This window comes from Dendrobates tinctorius, unplaced genomic scaffold, assembly GCF_039654945.1.
Source record: "Dendrobates tinctorius isolate UK_male_01 unplaced genomic scaffold, ASM3965494v1 ptg000019l, whole genome shotgun sequence".
Lineage (NCBI taxonomy): Eukaryota > Metazoa > Chordata > Amphibia > Anura > Dendrobatidae > Dendrobates > Dendrobates tinctorius.
Genome location: NW_027361687.1, coordinates 66,347,039 through 66,371,209, shown reverse-complemented (window position 1 = coordinate 66,371,209; position 24,171 = coordinate 66,347,039). Strand labels below are relative to the sequence as shown.

Here is a 24,171-nt window from a genome sequence, read left to right as displayed (position 1 = left end):
GTCTGCTGGCACAGGAAAGAGACAGAGAAAGGAAGCTTGATTCTCCATTGGGAAGAAGGATTCGCATGGAACGTGAGGAGAATAAGAGGACAAGGGTTAGAGGAGAACCCTTTTCAAGTTCTAATCGCAAGGCCAGGGCCCAGTCCCCAAGGTTGTATGGATACTAATGGTCCTGCAGCAAACATCGGAGGAATAGAAGTAGTGACCGCTTTATTCCCACACAAGACTTGGGGGCACAACAGCAACATATTAGTGAGCTGGGACTTAATAGCAAGGAGTCCCCGAAGCAGGCTACAGCTGTCTGCCGTACAAGTAGAGTTCATAGGAACATCTGACAGGAGGAAATCCAGTGTAACTCCGTACTAGGTGTACTTCACTCAAAGGCACGATAAGAGGAGACGTTCAGAAAAGGCACATATGTTGGCGGAGTGTTGGAAAGGAGTATTCCATCTGGCCTGGAGGTTGACTGAGTCACTAACCCGGAGGACACTGCACGGAAGCCCGCACCTGTTTGTACAACACTGTGAGTAAAGCTTTGGAACTACATGCCCTGGTGTCCTCCACTTATTCCTGTGCCAACCTGCCCAGCACTGCTGCATCCCTCGTGCCTGACACTACACCATCTACGTGTCACTTCACCTACACTGCCCTGGGACTACAGCCCTGCCTGTGGAGGGCTATAACATCACTGCTGCATCACACCATCTGTCCCAGAGGATCTGTCTGCAGCGTCGGCTTGCATCTCTATTGCCGAAAGGCCTGGCTAGTCATTGCTTGCGTTGAGAAACATGTGATGGTGTTTCTGCGGCTGTTGATTTACATGTTTTGCATATTTCCCATAAGGGATGGGGGCATTGCTCTAGCATCACTGCATTGAGAAACATGTGATGGTGTCTCCACAGTGTTGGATGTTGATCTGAGGTCACTCATCCTCATTTTCACTGGATGCCATCATGACTACATCCAGCTCACAATGCCAATGATTAGGATGCCATGGGGTCTCCGATCCAAAGACTGAGGGGCCGTCAGCCCCTGTGCCGACTCCCGAATGCTGTGATTGTTAGATCGTAGTATTTTGGGGCTTAAAGTGCCTGGAGTTATCTGTGACCACTCCTGGCACCTAGTGATTGGGTGTCAGCAGTCAAAATCAGCTGGCACTCGCGCGCCCCCCCCCGTGAGCACGGCCGATCGGTCAGATGTACTATTCCATCCATGATCAAATTGTGCCAGGTCACATGGATGGAATAAGTGCGTCTGATGTCAGAAATGGGTTAAGTAGTTTAATTGGGGGGGATTTGTTCATTGGCTTACAATAGAATTTTAACGTTATACCATGATACAATGCAGGTATGATCAGAGCAATGTGTTAAAAATGGATATACAGTGTTATGTAATATAAGAATGTAATATGTATTGCTGGGACATTGTGATTGGCATAATAAAAATGGGTTTTGATTAAAAAATAAAAAATGGGTTAAGTATCAATCTTTGAGGAGACTTGCTGGACCTTGGTTAAAAATTTGTGGCCACTAGATGAGACCAATGACAGGCCTCCTACATGTCAGAATAATTGTTGCCGCTTCTGGTTTAGTTTTGTGACATCATGCGATTGTTAACACCTAGTTTGTTTCTGGAGTAGCTATTTTGAACTACAGGTCTATCAAATATCTGTACTCCTGTGTGTTTCTCTACTCCCCTTCACCATGCCAAGACATTAACCACTTTCCCAGTCTGAGCATGGCAGAGGGGAGCAGAGGAGTTGATACTGGTGTAAAGATATTTTCATGATCAGCAGCTCAAACCATCAACACTAAGTGCATGAACAAGGCAAATTAACCCTATGCTGAAGGTGCTTTTTTAAGAGGGGAAAAAAGCAAGGTAAGGCTGGTTTAACACTAGCGTTTTTTAGCGCATCGTGTGCGTCCATATCTTTAACATGGCGGGCGCATGGTCTAGCGTTTGTGCGCGCACGTATGCGTTTTCGTGCGCATGTGTTTCTGTAGTGTGTGCCTAGGCGCGCCCGAAGCAACCTGTTGCATTTTTGGCTTCATCCAACGGCGTCAAAATGCATGCGCACACTAGAGCACGGAATGCGTGAAAAAATACATTGCAGCCTATAGGAACGCAGGTATGCCCATGGACATGCGCACACCTGCGTTAGAAACCGCATGCGTTTTAAGAGTTAACATGGCTACAAACTGGTTAACACGCATGCACCTAAACCTCAAACGCGTGCAAAACGCATGATGCATTTTTTGCATGCGTTTCTATTGCGCACAAATCGCAGTGCTAAAAAACACTAGTGTGAAACCAGCCTAAGAAAATGGGAGTACAATACAGAGATTCACCACTTTACAAAACTGATTAATAATTTCATATTTACATCAAAAGTTACTTGGTTAATAGTTAATCTTTAAGATAATATAACTTAAATTGTTAATGTTATATTTTACAAAAAATATATTCATGCTCTCAATTTAAGGTATATTGCGAAATGACTGGAAATGGCGGCTGGACTCTTATACAAAAGCACAATGGAGAAGATGATTTAGACTTTTTTGCAACATGGAAACAATATCAAAATGGATTTGGACGTCTTCAAGGTAAACTGGACAAAGTCATAACAGAAAAAGATCATGACAGTGATTACTTTGGAACTTGCTGTATATACTCAAGTATAAGCCTGAGATTTTCAGCCCCTTTTTTTGGGCTGAATGTCCCCCTCTCAGCTTATACTCGAGTTATATAAACCAGGGGGTCTGCAGGGGAGGGAGAGAGGGTGTCAGATCATACTTACCCCCTCTGTGTCTCCACAGCTCCCCTGCTTCTCCCACGGTCTCAGGTGCCTGTGTTCAGCAGTCATGTGGTACTCCTTTCTGACCAGTGACACAGCGTATGCATCATGAAAGTCGGTGCCAATCCGACCAATGACTCATATGCTGTGTCATAACTTTAAAGCCCCCCTGCGGGTCGGGTGACCGGGGTCAATGAAGTTCACCCGACCCGCAGATACAGGGGGCTTTGTACTTCACAGGGGGGTGGCTTTGCCCCACGTGGTTACAATGGCTCTGATTGGCTGTTAAAAGTGAAACAGCCAATCAGAGCGATAGTAATATTTCATCGATGAAATTTGACTAAATATTACAAACCAGCCATGGCCGATGCTGCAGTATTCCATTCGTTCATTTTGATCACTGTGATAAACTTTCACAGTGATCAAAATAAAAAGTAAAACCCTGCCCCCCCTTTATTACCCCTATAGGTAGGGACAAATAAAATAAAGAAAATATTTTTATTTTACAGTTAGGGTTAGGGTTGAGGTTGTGGTTGGGGTTGGGTGTTATGAACTCATTTTCTGCTCCACCAGTTGAGTTCCCCTTCCGTTCTCCCTCTGGTGGTGACAGGAGGTAGTGAGGTTGGTTTAAGTGGTAGTGATCTGCCACCTGATGAGGAAGATAACGATTGTATCTCTGGAGTATCAGACTGGATATAAGACAGCCGACGCCCTATCCTAGTGCTGGTGATTCAGTCTGCTTCTCAAGTCCTTGACTTCAGCTCTCTTCCAGTCTTCTCAAGTTAAGTTTGTTTTTTTGCTTACACTGTGTTCCAAATGATTACGCAAAAAATATTTCCTCATATTTTCTCTAAATTACCTATGTGAATTGCAGTCATTGTTGTTTTCCAGTCATCTAATATTCTAGTATAATTGCAATGTTTTTGAACAAACTGCCTATGAAAACAGTATATTTTTAAAAATAAGGAACACTCAAAATTCATGTTCCAAATTATTATGCACAGCAGAGTTTAACCTTTTTTATTTTGAACAAAAAAATGGTGAATTGTGAAATTTATAAGCATTATCAGCTTATTACAAAATGAAATCAAACAGTTTTCAAGTCAAAACTTTATTCTAGGTGATGTTACATTTGTACATAGGACCCCTTGTTCGAAAGAAGCTTCTAAACTCTCTCGTCCATTGAATTTGTCAGTTTTTAGATGGTTTGTGCTTCAATTGTTTTGCATGTGGACAGAATACCCTCCCAGAGCTGTTGCTTAGATGTGAACTGCCTCCCGCCATCATAGACACTCCTTTTGATGATGCTCCAGAGGTTCTCAATGGGGTTGAGGTCAGGGGAAGATGGTGGCCACACCATAAGTTTGTCCTCTTTTATGCCCATAGCAGCCAGAGATGCAGATGTGTTATTTGCAGCATGAGACGGTGCATTATCATGCATGAAAATGATCTTGCTGTGGAAAGCACGGTTCTTCCTCTTGAACCATGTCAGGAAGTGCTGTTTTAGAAACTCCACATAGATTATGGAGTTCATCTTTACCCCTTCAGGGATCCTAAAGGGGCCGACAATCTCTCCCCATGATTCCAGCCCAAAACATTACTCCACCTCCTCCTTGTTGGCGCCTTAGCCGTGTTTTCATGGGGTGTCCATCAACCAGCCATCCTCCACTCCATCCATCTGGACCATCGAGCGTTGCACGGCACTCATCGGTGAACAAAACAGTTTGGAAGTCAGTCTTCATGTATCGTTTGGCCCACTGGAGCCGTTTCTGCTTGTGTGCAGTGGATAGAGGTGGTCGACAGGATGGCTTACGCACAGCTGCAAACCTCTGAAGGACCCTGCATCTTGTTGTTCGGGGGACGTTGGAGGCACCAGCAGCTTCAAAAACTTGTCTGCTGCTATGACAAGGCATTTTTGCAGCTGCTCTTTTAACCTGACGCAATTGCCTGTTGGAAAGAGTCCTCAATTTTTCCTTATCAGCACGCACACGTGTGTGCTGGGAATCAGCTACATACTACTTGATTGTGCGATGATCACGATGAACTGTCTTGGCAATGTTGATTGTAGTCATGCCTTGACCTAAATACTACACAATTTGTTGCTTCTCAGCAGCCGACACATCCTTTTTTCTTTCCTATTTTGGCAAAAAATGTAGGCTGCTTAATAATGTGAAACAGCCTTCTTAAGTAGTCTTGCCTTTATTTGGACTCACCTGCCAAACTAATTTGCACAGGTATCTGCAATTGCTTTCAGTGATATAAAGAGCCCTGACACACCTCACCATCAATGAGTTTAAATGACAAACAAAAAAATTCTAACCTTATCACTCCTAAACTCTTTTTGCATAATAATTTGGAACACAGTTTATGTTCACACTTGCGCTTGTTGGTCAATTCAGTTTCTTGTGTAATCAGCCTGCCCCTGCTGGGGCTATGCTTAATTTCCACTCCTATTTATCAGTATTTGCCAATCTGCTTTTTGTCCCTTATTAGATTGGCCTCTTTTTGTTCTGTCTCAGAATATTTCAGAGTGCTGATATAGGTTTTGAAGTTTAGTGACTTCAGGGTTAATTTTGCTATCAGAAGTGTTGGACAATATTTTTGTAGGGTTTTTTTGGGCAGATTGCAGACAGTGTCTTTCCTTTCCTGTCCTTTTTAGTTAGCCGGGCCCCATCGTTTTCTCAGCCTATTTTCCTCCCTTTGTTTGTATTTTCATCTTGTTTCACCGTCAATACATGTGGGGGGCTGTCTTTCCTTTGGGGTCTGCTCTGGGGCAGTTAGTTTTCCTCTCTTCCTGCTTTAGGCTTATGTAGCTCTCCGGTTGTGATGAGGCGTCTAGGACCATTGTAGGAACGCTCCACAACTGCTGCTAGTTGTGTGGTTAAGATCAGGGATCTGCAATCTACATAGTTACCAACTTCTCTGGTTTTCTGAGACTTAGCTTGTTTTGTTTTGTTTTTTTTTCCCTCCTCGGTGACCCATTCATAACAGTTGGGGTTGGGGGTGAGGTTGGGTTTAAGGGTGGGGGTGTTTTGGGGTTAGGGTTGGAGTTAGAATTGAGGGGTTTCCACTGTTTAGGCACATCAGGGGGTCTCCAAACGTGACATGGCGCCACCATTGATTCCAGCCAGTTTTGTGTTCAAAAAGTCAAACGATGCTCCCTCCCTGCCAAGCCCCGATGTGTGCCTAAACAGTGGTTTACCCCAACATATGGGGTATTGGTGTACTCAGGAAAAATTGCACAACAACTTTGGGGCTCTAAATTCTCCTGTTACCCTTGGGAAAATAAAAAAATTGGGGGCTAAATTATTTTTGTGAGAAATTTTTATTTTCACGTCTCTGATAAGTTCCTTGGGGGGGTCTAGTTTCCAAATTGGGGTCACTTGTGGGGGGGTTTCTACTGTTTAACGACCGCAGACCATTCCATCAAAGTCTGCATTTCAAAACGTCACTACTTCCCTACCGAGCCCCGACGTGTGCCAAAACAGTGGTGTCCCCCCCCCCCCCCCCCCACATATGGGGTACCAGTGTACTCAGGACAACAACTTTTGGGGTCCAATTTATCCTGTTACCCTTGTGAAAAATTGCAGGCTAATTTTTGTTGAGGGAAAAATAATTTTTATTTTCACGGCTCTGCGTTATAAACTTTTGTGAAGCACCTGGGGGTTCAAAGTGCTCACTATGCATCTAGATAAGTTCCTTAGGAGGTGTAGTTTCCAAAATGGGGTCATTTGTGGGGGAGCTCCAAAGTTTAGGCACACAGGGGCTCTCCAAACACGACATGGTGTCCACTACCAATTGGAGCCAATTTTCATTTCAAAAAGTCAAATGACGCTCCTTCCCTTCTGAGCCCTGCTGTGCGCCCAAACAGTGGTTCCCCCCCCACATATGGGGTACCAGTGTACTCAGGAGATACTGGACCACAAAAGATGTTGTCCAGTTTGTCCTGTTAGCCATGTGAAAATAAATAGCGGGCTAAATCATTTTTGAGGGGAAAAAAATGATTTTTTTATTTTCACTGCTCTGTTATAAACTTTTGTGACGCACTTGGGGGTTCAAAGTGCTCACTAAACATCTAGATAAGTTCCTTAAGGGGTCTAGTTTCCAAAATGGTGTCACTTGTGGGGGGGGTTTCACTGTCTAGGCACACAGGGGCTCTCCTAACGTGACATGGTGTCCGATAACGATTGGTGCTAATTTTCCATTCAAAGTCAAATGGCGCTCCTTTCCTTCTGAGCCCTGCCGTGCACCCAAGCAGTGGTTTATGACCACATATGAGGTATCTGTGTACTCAGGAGAAATTGCCCAACAAATTTTAGGATCCATTTTATCCTGTTGCCCATGTGAAAATGAAAAAATTGATGCTAAAAGAAAATTTTTGGAAAAATTAATGTCCATTTTTTTTCCTTCCACATTGCTTTAGTTCTTGTGAAGCACCTGAAGGGTTAATAATCTTCTTGAATGTAGTTTTGAGTGGTGCAGTTTTTAGAATGGTGTCACTTTTGGGTATTTTCTGCCATATAGACCCCTCAAAGTGACTTCAAATGTGAGGTAGTCCATAAAAAATGGTTTTGTAAATTTTGTTGTAAAAATGAGAAATCACTGGTCAAATTTTAACCCTTATAACTTCCAAACAAAAAAAAATTTGTTTCCAAAATTGTGCTGATGTAAAGTAGACATGTGGGAAATATTATTTAGTAACTATTTTGTGTCACATAACTCTCTGGTTTAACAGAATAAAAATACAATTTGAAAATTGCGAAATTTTCAAAATTTTCACCAAATTCCTGATTTTTTTTCACACACGCAAAAATTATCGACCTAAATTTTACCACTAACATGAAGCCCAATATGTCACTAGAAAACATTCTCCGAATCGCTAGGATCCGTTGAAGCGTTCCAGAGTTATTACCTCATAAAGGGACACTGGTCAGAATTACAAAAAATGGCCTGGTCATTAAGGTCAAAATGGGCTTGGTCATGAAGGGGTTAAAGTCATGAATATGCGCATATTCATGACTTTAATGAGCGGTACCACATGACCGCTGAAGGAAGGAAGAGCTGCAGGGGAGCTGCAGAGACCGTGCCAGGAGGGGGTAAGTATATGCGATATTCACCTGTGTTCCACCGCAGTGCGCCGCTCTGTCCTGTCTGATGTTCAGGTCAGAGGGCGCGGTGATGTAGTTGGTGCTCACTGCACCTTCTACCTGAACAGTCAGAGGACCCGACGACTGAGCATCGCACAGTGGTGGAACGGGGACAGGTGAGAATATCTCAGGTGCCTGGGCCTTGAGCAAGCGATGACACCGGCACCTGGCCCCCAGCTGCGAGAGGTGAGTGTCATAATTTTCCCGTCTCCCATGACTGCACACGAGAGACAGGACAGGAACCCTACTGAAGATAAAAGGGCAGTACCTCTCCCTCGCTTCAGTTGGGTTTCCTGTCCTGACAGGGACCCATGTGCTGAAGATGGAGCACGTACCTGCCCCTCTCCCGTGCCGGCGTGGAAGAACAGGCGGGGTCCCGGGCGCTGTGCGTCGGGAGGGGGAAGCGCCGTCCGTGGGTCCCCTGGGGGCTCAGTGTCCGAGCGGGGCGTAGGAGCAGCACGGCCCGGTGTCTGGGGGCTCTGCCATGGCTGCCGTGCCGCCCTCCCCCTTCTGCCTTGAATACAGGAGCGGACGCTTCCGGGTCGCGCCCCTCTGATGTTGCATGCTGGGAAGAGGCGTGCCTGCATGACGTTGGGAGGCGGCGCAGAAATCCAAGATGGCGTCGCCCATCAGGAAAACGTCGGCTGGTAAAAGATCCCGGCGGCGTGGTGGGGGGAGGGGCTGTGGGGGTAACCGGAGGAGGCGGAGAGTGCAGTGGATCCCCCTTATAAGGGGGATGACCACAGAAGACACACTCATGCCCAAAGCTTCACAATTGAAGTGGGGCAGGATGAGTAGCAGCGTCAGCAGCAGCAAGAGCTCTCGCCAGATGCCAGGCTGAGCCGCCAGCATACCAGGAGCAGCAGCTCAAGTGGGAGCGGCAGTCGTAAACGGCATGACACGGAGACGTCCAGAAATAACGTCACGAGTGCATCTGAGGAGCCTCTGAGATCGGTACCCCTGAGTGACAGCGGTGGTGAGTGATCTACGTGAATGTCACCCTTATGGTAACGGGGTTCCATTTTCTCTTTGATCACTAGGGGTCGAGGAAGTCTAGCGGCAAAACAAAGAATAGAGTGCGCCCTATGCAAACACCCGCTGGCAGATCAGTGGCAGAAAGACCTCTGCGCTGACTGTATAAATAAAACCATACAGGATGAAACTCCTGATTTGGTGACTAGCCTTAATGCATTAATACAACAGGAGGTAAAAGGCTCCCTAAAGGCAGCCCTTAAAAAGGATAGAAAAAGCCGTAGAAGGGATTCCGATTCGGAGGCCTCGCTAGTGCAGAAAGGTCGGGAGAGATCCAGATCCCCCTCCACCTCCTCTTCCTCTTCTCAGTCCTCAGAATCCTCCTCGGACAGTGATATAGGGGGCCGTCCGTGTTTCCCAACAGAGGACGTGGAAAAGCTGGTCAAAGCTATCAGGGCTACTATAGGCCTTAAGAAGAAAGACTCCTAAATCATTGGAGGATGTGATGTTTGGAGGAATGGAAAAAATGCACCTTCCCTGTAAACGATAAGATAAAGGCCTTAATTGACAGGGAATGGAAAAAACCTGAGAGGTCAGGGGGCTTGCCTTCTACATCAAAAAGGAGGTACCCTTTTGAGCAAAAGGATTCTGAGACCTGGGAGAAAGTCCCGAAAATTGACGGAGTCGTAGCCAAATCCTCAAAAAAGGTATCTTTACCATTAGAGGACTCTGGCGTGCTGAACGACCCACTTGATGAAAAAGCAGACGGTTTCCTGACACATATCTGGGAAGCTTCAGCAGGTGGATTAAAACCAGCGATAGCTGGCACTTGTACCGCTCGTGCCCTCATGGTCTGGCTACAACAAATAGAGGACCAGATCAAGGATAGAGTTCCGAGGGATGAAATACTGTCTAATCTGACACTGGTACATGGAGCAGCGACTTTCCTAGCGGATACCTCTGCAGATTCTGCGAGATTGACAGGCTTGCTGCTCTGGCTGTCAAATGCGGCAAGACGAGCCCTGTGGCTTAAAGGGTGTCCAGGAGATTTGCCATCGAAACAGATTATGTTCCATTCCATGTGATGGCCAATTCCTCTTCGGAAAAAACTAGAGGAAATTTTGGAACATGCGGGGGATAGGAAGAAAGGCTTTCCCTGATTTCCGGGAGAACTCAAAAAGCCGCCCTTTCGGAGGAGAAGATTTAACAGGGGGCGTCCCATGGGAGATAAGAAAAATTGGGACTTTAAAGAAAGGTGAGGATTGGGCTATATGTTTAAAGGGCCCTCTACTTCCTCCAAAACATCTCCACAATGACATCAGGTTGGAGGTAGGGGGAAGGCTTTCTCTTTCTTTCCGCCTGGGCAAATATCTCCCCCAGTACATGGGTCCTAAACATGATCAAGGACGGCTTAAAAATAAAATTCACCCGACCGCCCAGGCATACCTTTATAATGACACCGTGAAGGAGAGCCCAAGAGCAGCAGCTGGCCCTGGAGACAGAAGTCCTGGGACTAGTGCAAAAACGGGTCCTACAAGAAGTCCCAGTGCAAAAAGAAAGGGTGTTTTATTCCCCCCTCTTTTTAATACAAAAACCAGACGCTCCTGGAGAACCATAGTCAATCTGAGGAGACTCAATCAGTGGGTAGACAATTGCTCCTTCAAAATGGAGTCAATCAATATGGCCACAAAGATCCTGTTCCAGCACTGCCTCATGGCAGTGATTAGATTTAAGATGCCTACTATCAAATCCTGATTCATCGGGAGTATCAAAAATACTTGAGTAGCGCTCTGTCCAAGGTCAGGTAAACACTACCAATACACAGCCCTTCCATTCGGCTTGTCCACAGCCCCCAGAGTTTTCACCAAAGTGATGGCCGAAGTAATGTCTTTTCTTCGTTCCCCGTGTTGATTCTGCCGCACTAGGGTGTGGCCCGTCTTAATTGTCTGTGGCCAAATTGGATCTTTGGTAGAGATTTTACGTGCACGGAGAAAAGAATACACAAGACAAGGTGTATCGTGTCAGTATGATTCTTCTCCGTCTTTAATCAAACGTGTACAGCTTTTATAACAGAATTTGAGCTACATCATCAGTTACATCATGGACATGTTTCCAGTTACTATTTGCTTTTCCCAGGTCGCTACAGAATCATTATGTACATTTCTGGGTTACCGTTTACTGCTCCCATATGCTACATAATCACCGTGTACATAAGTATTGTTCTTTAGCCCGATCCACCCAGTATTGCGGTATTATATGAAGCCTAGGTGGGTCATGCACAGAAATAATTCAGCAGAAAGCCAGAAGTATCTTAAAGCAACATGATCCTAATATTCTACAAAGCCACTATATAGTGGTACAGTTTTGATTCTTGTATATATTCATGTGCCATATATTCTCCCCTTAACAGTCCCTCCTTTGGAGATATGCAAAATCAAAATCCTAATCTCGTCGAACCTATCAATCTGTCCTCCCGGCCTACCTATCTCAACAATGCTGGAACCTAGCTAACTAATCTTCACCGTATATACGAGACGACCCATCTCTAGTAGATGGACCCCCTCCTAACGGACTTTGCACAGGAGGAAGTCAGATCCTGGACTTTCCCTCGTTGGTTTGCTTCAAGCAGGCATATTCCGGAGGTGGTGCTTGCATGTTTTCATTGGGACATCTTTCATACAGGGGATCTTCAAAATCGGCATGCATGGTCATCACTGTGGTTTCCATAGTTTTCATCATCATTTTCTTAAGGCATGGCACTATGCAGCATAGAATTAAAGAAAATATGATCAAAGGACATAAAATAACTTTTGCAAACTTAATGGGTCAATAATTGCCTTTATGGCATCCCCAGTGTTTTTTTTATAAACCGTTGTTGATTATTGTATAAATAGTTTATCCGCTTTGCATTCTTATTTACGGGGATGGTGGGTTTAAACACAACTATTGTCTCGTTCTCGACTTTGAATTTGTCAGGTGCTCCCTGTGTGCCCCCACTGGTATCTATGCTTCTTAGCCAAAATTTACCTTTTGTGTCACCATTTTCCCTCACAAGTTTAGTACTTGAGCCTAGTACATATAACCCTTGCTCACTGTTGATTCTGAAGGGTTGTCAATAGTAAGGTACAGAACTATGCATCCCTCCTTGGGGCAGTGAGTGGCAGTGACAGGGAGTATTGAATCTGGAAGGCCACTCTGACCCTTAAAATGGGCTTTGGACAGGGTCATGCGACTTAATAGGCTTATTCCCCATTTGTCCCTTCGCTGTAGGGCCTGGGCTGGTTGATGTCTCCAGTCACTTTCACCAGTGTGCCACCCAACAAGAGACTAATCCTCCCAGTTTGAACCTTCCCCTATTTCAGCAGTAGTGACACAGATGAATTGTGTATTAAACCTGATATGAAACTGCCATGGGGCCTGGACATTCTTATTGTGAGACAGTAGTCAAATTGATATGTTACTCTTGGGGTGGAGACATTATACCAGAAAGTCAGTATGCCCTTCTCATGAGTGACTACCCCTTGGTGACTGACTACCCCTTGAGCTAGGAGAAGGATAAGTGCAGACGGATGAAGAGTGGCAGCCGCTACTGGACTCTGGATCCGGCATCTCCTTGCAGTGGGAAGCGAGGACCCATGGACTGCTGCGATAGTTGACAGGACTTGGAACAGGCTGTCATCTCTAGGTTCAAGGGTACGTCTGTTGAACCTCTTGGTGATGAGGACTCAGTCACCGGGCAGGATCTGGTGGGCTCCTATGTCCTCAGGATCTGGGATGAATGAAAAGACTCGAAAATGCATTTTAGTCACATGTTTTTAAACTTAGTCTACATATAGGCAATTATACTTGTGCGTGTATGTGACCCAAGGGAAAGACTAAACTCTTATGCTATGACTTCCCTGTTTCCTGTGTAGCATCAAGTATGTAGAGTTTTGTTCGAGGCCTTAAATTTTCCTTGTTCATCCTTTGGCGTATTTCATCCTGTATAACTTCATCTTAGGTCCATTTCTTCTTTTCTTCCTTGGATACTTGTTTCTGGAGTGTTATTCCTTTTCCTCTGTTTCCGTGTCAACCGGTATTACTGCTGCTTCTTTTGCTGTTACTTCAGCTAGCCTGTTGCCCACTGCTTCCCTTGAAGTGTCTCCAGTGTGTGTGCTTTTACTTTTACCACCGCAACTCTTCCTGGCATCAACAAGGACTCCATTAATTCTTGTATGGCTTTGTGGTGTCAGACTGGTGTTCCGTTAGCCGTGATGAAGCCTCTTTCCCTCCAGATTGATCTTGACAGCTTCATGTTGAGTGGACCTCTCGTATGCTTCTGTCAAGGCCCGCAGTCCTGCCTTTGGATGTAGGCAGTGGTTTTGCTGGCAGCAAGTTACTTCTGTGGCTACTGCTATACCAGTGTGCGAACGGCCTTCTTGGTCTGCATACCTTGGTCTAGCCACAAAGAGCATCAGGTCAGGATCTTCCAGGTGTTCTCTTGCCTCATGACAGCAAGACAATCGCGTTCAGCCATTTCAGAGTCGACTACCTCTTCCACTAATGTGTCAGAGATGTGGTTTTCATCCTCCATCTTCCTCCCCCCTTTGGCAGAGGTAGAAGAGTAGCTGGATTATGGACAGCACATCTGGAGATGGTGACGTCCGGGAGCAGAGTAGGGCATTGCAGACAGGTGCTTTGGGCCAGGATCTTCAACTGGTGACCCATAAAAATATCAGAAGTTTTGTCCAGCACAGGTGGGTTGCAAACACGGTTCTCATGCAAGTTGGGACTCCACGAGCCACTTGGTCAAGTCTTGGAGAGTAGAAGCCAGGAGGGCATTGTCTTCCTCCGTGAAGCTGTGTTAGGACTCCATTTACATGGTCAGGCTTCTTCATGACAAACAGACAAAACAGTTTGGTATAGCCTGGCAGTCCTAGAGCTGTGAAAATGTGATTGCAATTTAGTATATAAAACACACCGATACCTTCTTTGGTTAACCTTAAAATAGTTATAAAAAAGGTTGCATGTGTAGAAGAGCAGTATTGTCTTGGCTGTCTTCAGTCAGGGTCGGAGGTCATCCATATGTATTGTAAAAAAAAAAAAAAGTGGCTGTGGGATGTATCCTCTTCCAGGGCTCCAGGACCGTGGTCATGGCTCAGGTGAACATAGAGAGGCTATACTGTGCCCCTTGAGGCATCATAGTCCAAATATATTGCTGGCCCTCGTGTGAAAACAAGCAGGTACTGGCTTGCAGCATGTAGAAATAAACTGAAGAAAGCATTGGCCACGTCAATCACCGTGAACCATAGAAAAATAAATAGAATTGATAAAAACAAAACATAGTGTGTGGGTTTGGTACCATAGATGTGTTCAGTACTATAACTTCATTGACAGCACATAAGTCATGTATTATCCATAACTTCATAGAAATAATTGCAAATTATGAAATGGAGGGTAAATATTGCAATTTCCTTGGCAGCTGGGCTACTGGCTTCTGCCCCACCTTTACAAACTGGATTTTCAGCCTGCCAATATTGAGTCTGGGATCAGTGCCATTAGTTCAACGCCCACATGATCTACAGATGTGTCCTGTAAAAAAAAGAAAAGACTACATACTTCTTCAGCAAGTAGATCAATGTCCCTGATCAATCTTCTGATTGCATCGGGACCCACCAGGAATTTGAGAGGAGTATCCTCAACCTCTGTCTGGGTGAGAGATGTTGTTTCTCTATTGTATTTTTGTGGGGGGGGGGCTGCAAGAGTATACGTACTTTCATGGGTTGTGGAATCAGTATGCCAATACCCTATTAAAATCTGGAGCTCGGTATTGGTGGGTGTCAAGCTTCTTCCAAATGGGGACTAATTTGCATTTCAAATCTGAGATCCAGAAACTTTTTGTTACATTGGTGGAAGAAATTATCCACAGGTTCTCCTTTTCCCTGCATATTTCCAGGAGTCCTTGTGTGGAGTAGATTGTGGAGGATGGAGGATGGAGGATGGAGGATGGAGGATGGAGGATGGAGGATGGAGGATGGAGGATGGAGGATGGAGGATGGAGGATGGAGGATGGAGGATGGAGGAGGATGATGATGATGAAGGAGGATGATGATGATGAAGGAGGATGAAGGAGGATGAGGATGAGGATGAAGGAGGATGAGGATGAGGATGATGATGATGATGAAGAAGGAGGATGAGGATGAGGATGATGATGAAGAAGGAGGATGAGGATGAAGATCCCCCTCACCATATAACGATAAATACTGTAGATTATCAGTCTGAGCTATTTATTTCCTGTCTCCTCCTGTTCTGTTTAATTATATACCTCCATGTCATATTCATCTTTTTCTTCATTATTCTTTTCATAAATTACATTAATTAATAAAACTATAATGGATGTAGCATAAGACGTGCCGTCTATATAAATAGTTGGAAAGAAGGTACGGCTCTTTGGGTTGCTCATCTGACAGTCAGAACAAGTCTCACGATATTCTGCATTCTGTGTTTGACAGCTGGCACACGTCCAGTCATCGGGAATGTATATAGAAGTATAAATGAATGTAATGCAGATATTGCAACTGACATCTTCCTGTGTAAATATTTGTTTTGCACAAAATTCAGCAATCTTGTTATATTCCTCTCCTCATGCCTTTTTTCCTAACTTCCTCTGCCATCTTATAAAATGCTTCAGGGTCCTGTAACACCTCATAATACCTGAGGCTGGGACGCTGCTCTCCACTCATTAACACATTCTTCCATGCCTTCTTATCTAATGCTCCTCCCCTCGTGATCGGAGGGTTTCTTAACGTACATTTTCTTTCTCACTCCACTATGGGTCATATCTGTCTTATAGATATTGACTGACCGCTCCCACCCATTCTATCATCTGAATTCTGAGTATATCTGAAAAACATATGTATGTGGGCGTCTTGAAACAAATTCTCACGGGGTTATGAACAGTTGGATATGTGACTGTAAAAGCTGTATGTACTCCTTATGTCCGAGTAAAGGGGTCTTCAGTGAACATAGTCATGTCTAGCTATCTTGAACACAGTAATATAGGGAATTAACCAACAACTAACACCAGAGTATTTCACAAATCTTGTGTATCCAGAAACTGTGTAGTATAAAAATACCTTATAAATTGTTAAAATTTCTGTTTCCTCAAAACTTTCGCTCTAAAACATTTCAAAGAAAACCATCTCATAGAGAAATGTAGTGACATTAGTAAAACAATAACTAACAAGTAACAATAGACCTCGGATCTCACAGAGATATCTGTACAAATCAAGCAATTACCATTCAAGTAATTCTCTTTCTACCTGAACCAACTAACCTTATAATTATAGTATGCAGAACAAAACCAGTTTATCCAATTCTCTAATTTCACAACATATATATATATATACACACATAGAATGCATTCAAAAATTTTAACCACATGCTAGTACGCCTCCTGCAAATTATACACACTACAAAAGACAATGAATTTAAAACTGGTACTGACATCAAATACTGCGAATCCTTGACACCAAAACAATTCGCAATTTACCTATCCATATGCCAGCCTGATTTGTAGAGGTGAAAAATCTACACCTGGGCAAACCATACTTTTCAGGGAGAGAGCAATCACTCAGTCACATCAACACGGTAATTGAAATTACCCTTCCACCCATATAACTTATGAACCTATGCTGCAGCTAAAACACCATCATCTTAGCCAGATGATGTCCGGTGGGAAACCCGCAAGAAGTCACCAACCACTTAGAGGTTGGAAAATCACTGAGAGTAATCAAGCCCCTACTCCCACTTGCCCACTGGGAGAGACACAGTTCAGACTTCTGCGATCATCGGTCAAGCCGAGAGCAGGACCGGAAGCAGAGTGACAGTGAATTTGCTCAGTACGTCTCCCTATCTATATTTTTTTCCTTTTCAGGCTGGCTGAGGTAACAATCACGTATGCAAACAACCAAAACAGCAAAGCAGAGAGGCAAAGCAGATAAGGCAGACAATTAAACTTTTAGATTACCGTAATTATAAATATGCTTGAAGGGTTACTGTGTGTATACTATAAAACAACTTATTACACTCTATATTTTATATCCTCCGGACTGAATACAGATAATGTAGCGTGATTGTTAAACACTTTGCATTCAGGAAATGCAGCTGAAATAGCAGTCTAACCAGTATGGCAGTATATTCAATATGAGAGCTGCGGACAGGCGTGTCACAACAATGCATCAATACTTCAAACATAAAAAAAAACTATTATGAATGTATTCCTTATCCCTTTCACTGTTCTTTTGTTACCAAGGCAACTAGGGCTGGGCTTTTTGTCACTTTAGGTATAGTAAATAGTGGTAATCACCTCTAGATAGGTGGTTGATATTTCAGCAGAGGGGGGAAAATTTAGTAATCACCTCTTTCCTTAACTTCTTCGACCTTCTAAGGTCGGAACCAGGGTGATAACCCAGTGTGAACACCCCTTTTGTACTCTGCTCTGTTTTGTTTCTAGTAGCTCTAGTGCAGTATGAAATAGTTTTTTATCAGATACTAGATGGATTCTAGATACACCCTCCGAATTGGTTAGACCGGATAATACACACAGACAATTAAGGAATTATATACCTGACCGGGTCCGTAGGCTCAGGACTTTCAAACGTGGTCAGTTTAAGGGTTCAGAGAAGACAGCCAACTATCTCCTCCCAGCCGGACGTGAATACAGAAGGGTAGGTAAGATGATATATTTTCTCACCAGGTCTCGAGCTGCAGCCTTGTCCTGCTGGAAAGACGTCCGTCCTGGGGGAGATTTTGTTGCGGCTGTGATCATCTGGTATCGTCCTGAGCCCCACGATGGGCGCCAACTGTTGATTCTGCCGCACTAGGGTGTGGCCCGTCTTAATTGTCTGTGGCCAAATTGGATCTTTGGTAGAGATTTTACGTGCACGGAGAAAAGAATACACAAGACAAGGTGTATCGTGTCAGTATGATTCTTCTCCGTCTTTAATCAAACGTGTACAGCTTTTATAACAGAATTTGAGCTACATCATCAGTTACATCATGGACATGTTTCCAGTTACTATTTGCTTTTCCCAGGTCGCTACACAATCATTATGTACATTTCTGGGTTACCGTTTACTGCTCCCATATGCTACATAATCACCGTGTACATAAGTATTGTTCTTTAGCCCGATCCACCCGATCCACCCAGTATTGCGGTATTATATGAAGCCTAGGTGGGTCATGCACAGAAATAATTCAGCAGAAAGCCAGAAGTATCTTAAAGCAACATGATCCTAATATTCTACAAAGCCACTATATAGTGGTACAGTTTTGATTCTTGTATATATTCATGTGCCATATATTCTCCCCTTAACACCCGGACATAGTGATCGTCCCATACCTGGACGACTTTCTTGTCGTAGGGAGGTCGGAGACCCACTGCACACGCCAAGTGAAGGAAGTGATATCAACCTTAGTAGGACTAGGATGGATAGTAAACATCCCCAAGTCAAGATTAACACCTGTAAGGGTGCAATCCTTCCTAGGGTTAATACTGGACTCCAAGCGACAACGCTGCCTCTTACCAGAGAACAAGGTAACCAAGATAAGGGGCCTAGTTCACACAGCAATACAAAGGCCAGCTATGACACTGACAAATGCAATGTCCCTTTTTAGGCTCGTTGACATCATGCATACCCGTGGTAGCGTGGGCACAGTACCACTTAAGACAACTACAGTGGGAAGTTCTGTTAGCACAGAAACAATTGAAAGGGCATTTAGAGGGTGAACTATGTCTCTCAGTGGCTGTAAGATTCCCTGCTCTGGTGGACTGTAGAAAAGCATCTAACAGGCCGTGTTCCGTGGCAAAAACCAGTCGACTACATCACAACCGATGTGAGTACCACGGGATGGGGAGCACACCTAAGATCCCACTCCATACAGGGAACCTGGTCCTCGCTAGAAAAGGATCACGGTTCAAACGAAAGAACTATGCACAGTAGAAAAAGCCATGAAACATTTTCTCCTCTTGCTTCGGGGCTGCCACACTCGAGTCATGATGGACAATCAGGCAGTGGTAGCCTACATCAACCACCAGGGGGGAACGAGATCTCGGGGCCTCATGGAAATATCAGATCTACTTTTCCAATTAGCAGAACAACATCTGTTATCCATCACAGCACTGCATGTAAAGGGGGTAGAGAATACACAGGCAGACTTCCTGAGTCACAGGCACCTAAGACAGGGGGAATGGTGCCTGGGGCAAACCAGAAATAGACCTGTTCGCCACCGCAAGCAACAGAAAGGTCAGGAATTTCTGCTCACTAAATCAAAGAGAAAACCCCTTCGCAGTAGATGCCCTACAAATACCATGGAAGTTTACCCTGGCCTATGCATTCCACCCCGATAACAATGATCCCAGTAGTGGTCCGGAAAATCGGGGAGGATCGAGCGAGAATAATTCTCATAGCTCCATTTTGGCCGAGGAGGCCTTGGTTCTCCCTTCTGAGACTCATGTCAGTGACAGATCCATGGATATTACCAGAGGTTCTGACCTGCTTTCCCAGGGACCAGTGGTCCACTCTCAGGTGAAGGGCTTCCATCTAGCAGCCTGAAATTTTGAGAGGGCGCTACTGAGTCGCCAGGGATTCTCTCCAGGGTTAGTCTCCACCCTGTTGAAAAGTAGGAAACCTATAACATCCCAAATCTACGGTAGAACATGGAATAACTTCCTGGGGGAACCTTTAGGGGATGTAGCTCCAGTGGGACCTATTCTAGAATTCCTACAGTCTGGGCTGCAACTTGGATTTTGAGGGTGTTAGTGGCTAACCCAAGTCTCAGCTCTGGGGGCCCTATATAACTGCAACCTAAGAAAACAAAAAGCAAAAAACACAAATATCCTGAACTAAAAAGTAAAAAATATACTGCAAATGCATAAAGGTAGTAATAATAATAAGGGTATTTAGTAAACATAATTTTGATCAAAATAATGTACAAGCCATCCCGCCACGTCATGGCAACCCTTGTGGGACAGTCCCTACTCTAGTATTTAAAACCTTTTCACTTGCCAAGTGACGTGAATGTGAATAAGGATCGAGCGGCTGAACCACTGGTAACAGCTTAGGCCAGACTGGATGGCTTTCCCAGCTCAGAAAAAGGGCGGTCACACCCATATATGCACAATGAAATGAATAAAAAACAAATATGAACTGAGAAAGTAAGTTCAGTTTTTCTGAGCTGGGAAAGCCATCCAGTCTGGCCTAAGCTGTTACTAGTGGTTCAGCCGCTCGATCCTTATTCACATTCACGTCACTTGGCAAGTGAAAAGGTTTTAAATACTAGAGTAGGGACTGTCCCACAAGGGTTGCCGTGACATGGTGGGATGGCTTGTACATTATTTTGATAAATTATGTTTACTAAATACCCTTATTATTATTACTACCTTTATGCATTATTTGCAGTATATTTTTTACTTTTTAGTTCAGGATATTTGTGTTTTTTGCTTTTTGTTTTCTCTGGTTAATGGTCATGTGTTAATATGCACTTACATTGTGCATACACATTAACTTACTTTCTCAGTTCAGATTTGTTTTTTATAACTGCAACCTAGCAGCCAATAGGTGGGTGTCCTGGTTCATAAAGTCTTGTGGCAGGTCCAGGCCGGTCATTATCCCAAAGATGCCACCCTGGGACCTCAACCTAGTCTTAGAGGCTTTAACCAAGGATCCCTTTGAAGCATTATTAGAACTGTCGCCAAAATTACTCACTTAAAACTGTTACTGGTAGCCTTAACATCGGCCCGTAGAGTGAGCGACCTGCAAGATAGATATATATATATATATACCCTCCATATACGCAGATCTTGGATGACGGAGTGGTTCTAAGACCAGACCCGGCCTACCTCCCCAAGGTAGTCCAAAAGTTTCATAGAACTCGAGAAATCTCCTTGCCGTCTTTCTGTAATAATCCTAGAAACCCTAGGGAGCAAAAGTTCCATACATTAGATGTAAGGAGGGCCATATTACAGTGTATATATCAATAACTAGTCAGTGGAGTAAAGATCAGCCCCTTTTTGTAGCCTTTCAGGGTAGTAGAAAAGGGCATGGGGTAGCTAAGAGTACCATTGCCAGATGGATCAGGGAGGCCATTATGTTATCCTACTATGCAAGTGGTGCTCTGGTTCCAGAAGGCATCAAGGCTCACTCCACCAGAGCTGTGGCTACCTACTGGGCAGAGAAGGCTGAGGTATCGATTGAACAAATTTGTAAAGCCGCTACTTGGTCCTCACCTTCAACCTTTTTTAAGCACTACCAACTTGATCTATCTTCCTCTACTGACCTAACCTTTGGTAGAAGGGTGCTGCAAGCGGTGGTCCCTCCCTAATGGTGTCTTATTCTACAAAAGTCTCGTGTGCCATCATGGGAGACGGGAAAACACCAAGGTTACTTACCGGTAGCCGTTTTTTCCGGAGCCCATGATGGCACCTGTGTATTCCCCCCCCCCCCCCTTATCACTCCTTTGGTGTGCACTATAGTTTGGGTGTTGTTTTTTTAGTTAGATGTAATGTGGTGATAGTTTTACCAGGTGAACTAAGCCGGGGGCCTCTCATGCTCTGTAAACCAACTGAAGCGAGGGAGAGGTACCGCCCTTTTATCTTCAGTAGGGTTCCTGTCCTGGCTGGGATTTTTTGGATTGCAGCAGCATATGGGGCATAATCTATGGAGCATTTTATGGGGCCATAACCTTTATGGAACATCTTATGGGGCCATTAATAACCTTTTGTGGAGCATTTATATGGGGAGTATTTTGTATGGAGCATCTTATGGGGCCATCATGGACTGTATGGAGCATTATATGGGGCTCCTGATTCAATATGGATATTCAAAAAACATTTAACCTACTGATGTCTCTATTTTTCTTTTATTGGTATCCATTTTTATTTTTGAAACTTACCAGTAGCTGCTGCATTTTTCCACCCTAGGCTTATACTAGAGTCAAGGTTTCCCAGTTTCTTTTGTGGCAAAATTAGGAGGGTCTGCTTGTACTCAGGTCGGCTTATACTCAAGTATATATGGTAATTCACCAGAATTGCTCAACTTTGGCCAATAAATTTGTAATTAATTTTTGACATGAATCAAATAACTCTTTATGATGCTGTAAAGTCTCTCCAAAACTCAGTCTAATAAACTGAGACATTTTTATACACAACTCGCCTGTATGCATATATAGGCAGTATATATGTGGCAAATTAGAACATTGAATCATGCCACAAGTTAAATCATAAACCTCAGCCCATTATTTATTTTTTTGTATTGTTTGTTTTAGTATAGAATACAATTCAATGAAAAATCCCAAAACATTTCTGTGTACCTTCTTCAAAAGGCTTAAAAAATCTTTAAGACACAAGCTACAACTTCTCAGGGAAGCATAGCAGCCCTGATTAATCAAGGTCAGTGATTTTTCTCACTGATCTTAATGAGGGGGCGTAATGGAGTTAGATGCTCCTGATTCATGAAGAGGTGTGCACTGTACTAGGAACTTTACTCAAGTTAGGGGAGTGAAAGTCCTGGTGTAGGGAACACTACAGCTTGTCATGAATTATGAGCTGTAGTGATACTCCTATGCCGCTCCCTAGTCCAGCAACATTTTACCATCTTTGCCGATTTGGATAGAGCTGGGGAGAAATTGGCCTGAAAACACCAAAAGCTGCAAAATTTTGGAGCAACTGAGTTGCGACGCAATTTTTGAGGCTTCTCAAAGCTTTTACAAACTTTTTTTTGTGAGATAGGACCAATGTTTTAAAACTCTTAATAGACTTTTAATGCTATAAAATATGCTTTATGCTAAAAGTGTTGCATTTTTTTAACACCCTGAAAAATTCACAAACTTCAAGAAGCTATTTCTCATCAGCAGTTGTTGTCCATTAAACACAAGTGTCTTGTAGACCATGCCATCATTGTCTATATTTTCTATTGTAGGTGTAAAAATTCTTTTTGATGTTGGTCACCTATGGTTAGATGTCAACCCTGTTCTACAATTTTTTTTTTTTTATTTTTTTATTTTTTTTTTAAAGGTGAGCATTGGCTTGGACTGGAGCACATTTATGCCCTAACCCACCAGACACAAAGACCCTCCAAACTACACATCATCCTGGGGGACTTTGATGGGAATGAAGCCTATGCAGAATACAGATCCTTTAGCATAGGGGAGGCTAACAAATTCTATAAATTGTCAGCAGCAAATTATTCGGGTACAGCAGGTGAGCAGTTCCAGAATTCCATAAAAATTGGGAATACCAAATATTATACATTAAAAAAAACTGTCAAAGACTTTGAATATTTTCTATATTTTCCATTGTAGGAGATGGTTTTCTTGGACTTCCAAACATTGCCGGAAGCAACCAGCATGGTAGTTATTTCAGCACTTGGGATAATTACCATGACAAGTGTCACCCAGTATGTGGTACTACTGACATCAAGTATCAGAGCTGCAGTGACCAATACCAAGCAGGCTGGTGGTTTAACGCCTGCGGACTGGCAAATCTGAATGGCGTTTGGCACGCGGCACCAAGACATCGATACAGGAGTACTTCTGTGTCGTGGTCATCGTGGAAGTTTTCAGAGTCCTTGAAATCCAGTAAAATGTTCTTGATTCACCATTAGAGATATACTATTATGTTTGGAATAGCTAACTTGGGGCATTAATTTCTTTCTATTCTGTAACTGTCTGGCTTGATTTTATTAAATCAGTATAAAATTAAAGTAAAATGTGCCTGTCTGGGTGATAATTGGTTTAGGTATTTGGTTTGGGCTTTGGTAGGTTTGAGGCTGACCAGCTAATATATTCCCAATCAATTCCCTTTGACCAGTTACCAATAAAAGGGAGCTGCAACCACTGAGTTTTATGTAGCAAAGTTGATTCTTGCTATGATATAGTAACTGCTATATCGGGACTCATTGGTTGTAGTCCACCAGTTTAATAAGTGTTTATACTGACAAGTGGATTGTGCAGGTTCTGTATGGGCACCGATACACTTTGTTTTTGAATGCAATAAAATAAGTGTTTTGGGCCTGGTCTGGTTCCTTCTTTAGGTATGAAGAAATAATAAACTTTGCTGACATAAAATCACTTTTAAAGTACAATCAGAAAGGTCTCTTAAACTTCAAATCATTCAGAGATCCTGCTTTTTTTTTTTTTTTTGTGTGCATGATCTGCTCGTCGTTTCTGTTGATGGCTGATCTTTCTCAGTCGTGTAGGTGGAGCGCCTGCTATGGACAT

The 24,171-nt window shown here is 43.7% G+C and overlaps 1 protein-coding gene across 6 annotated transcripts in view; it reads left to right on the top strand.

Annotated features, from left to right (window-relative positions):
- LOC141083023 (fibrinogen-like protein 1) overlaps positions 1 to 23,963 on the top strand; it is a 145,494-nt gene extending 121,531 nt beyond the window's left edge. For all 6 annotated transcript variants that reach the window (XM_073567166.1, XM_073567167.1, XM_073567165.1 and 3 more), the window contains 3 exons: positions 2,483 to 2,603; positions 22,967 to 23,152; positions 23,254 to 23,963. In XM_073567166.1, the coding sequence (XP_073423267.1) occupies positions 2,483 to 2,603; positions 22,967 to 23,152; positions 23,254 to 23,555 (609 nt within the window). In that variant the 3' untranslated portion in view covers positions 23,556 to 23,963. The remainder of the gene's footprint in view (positions 1 to 2,482; positions 2,604 to 22,966; positions 23,153 to 23,253) is intronic.
- The last annotated feature ends 208 nt before the right edge of the window (positions 23,964 to 24,171 follow it).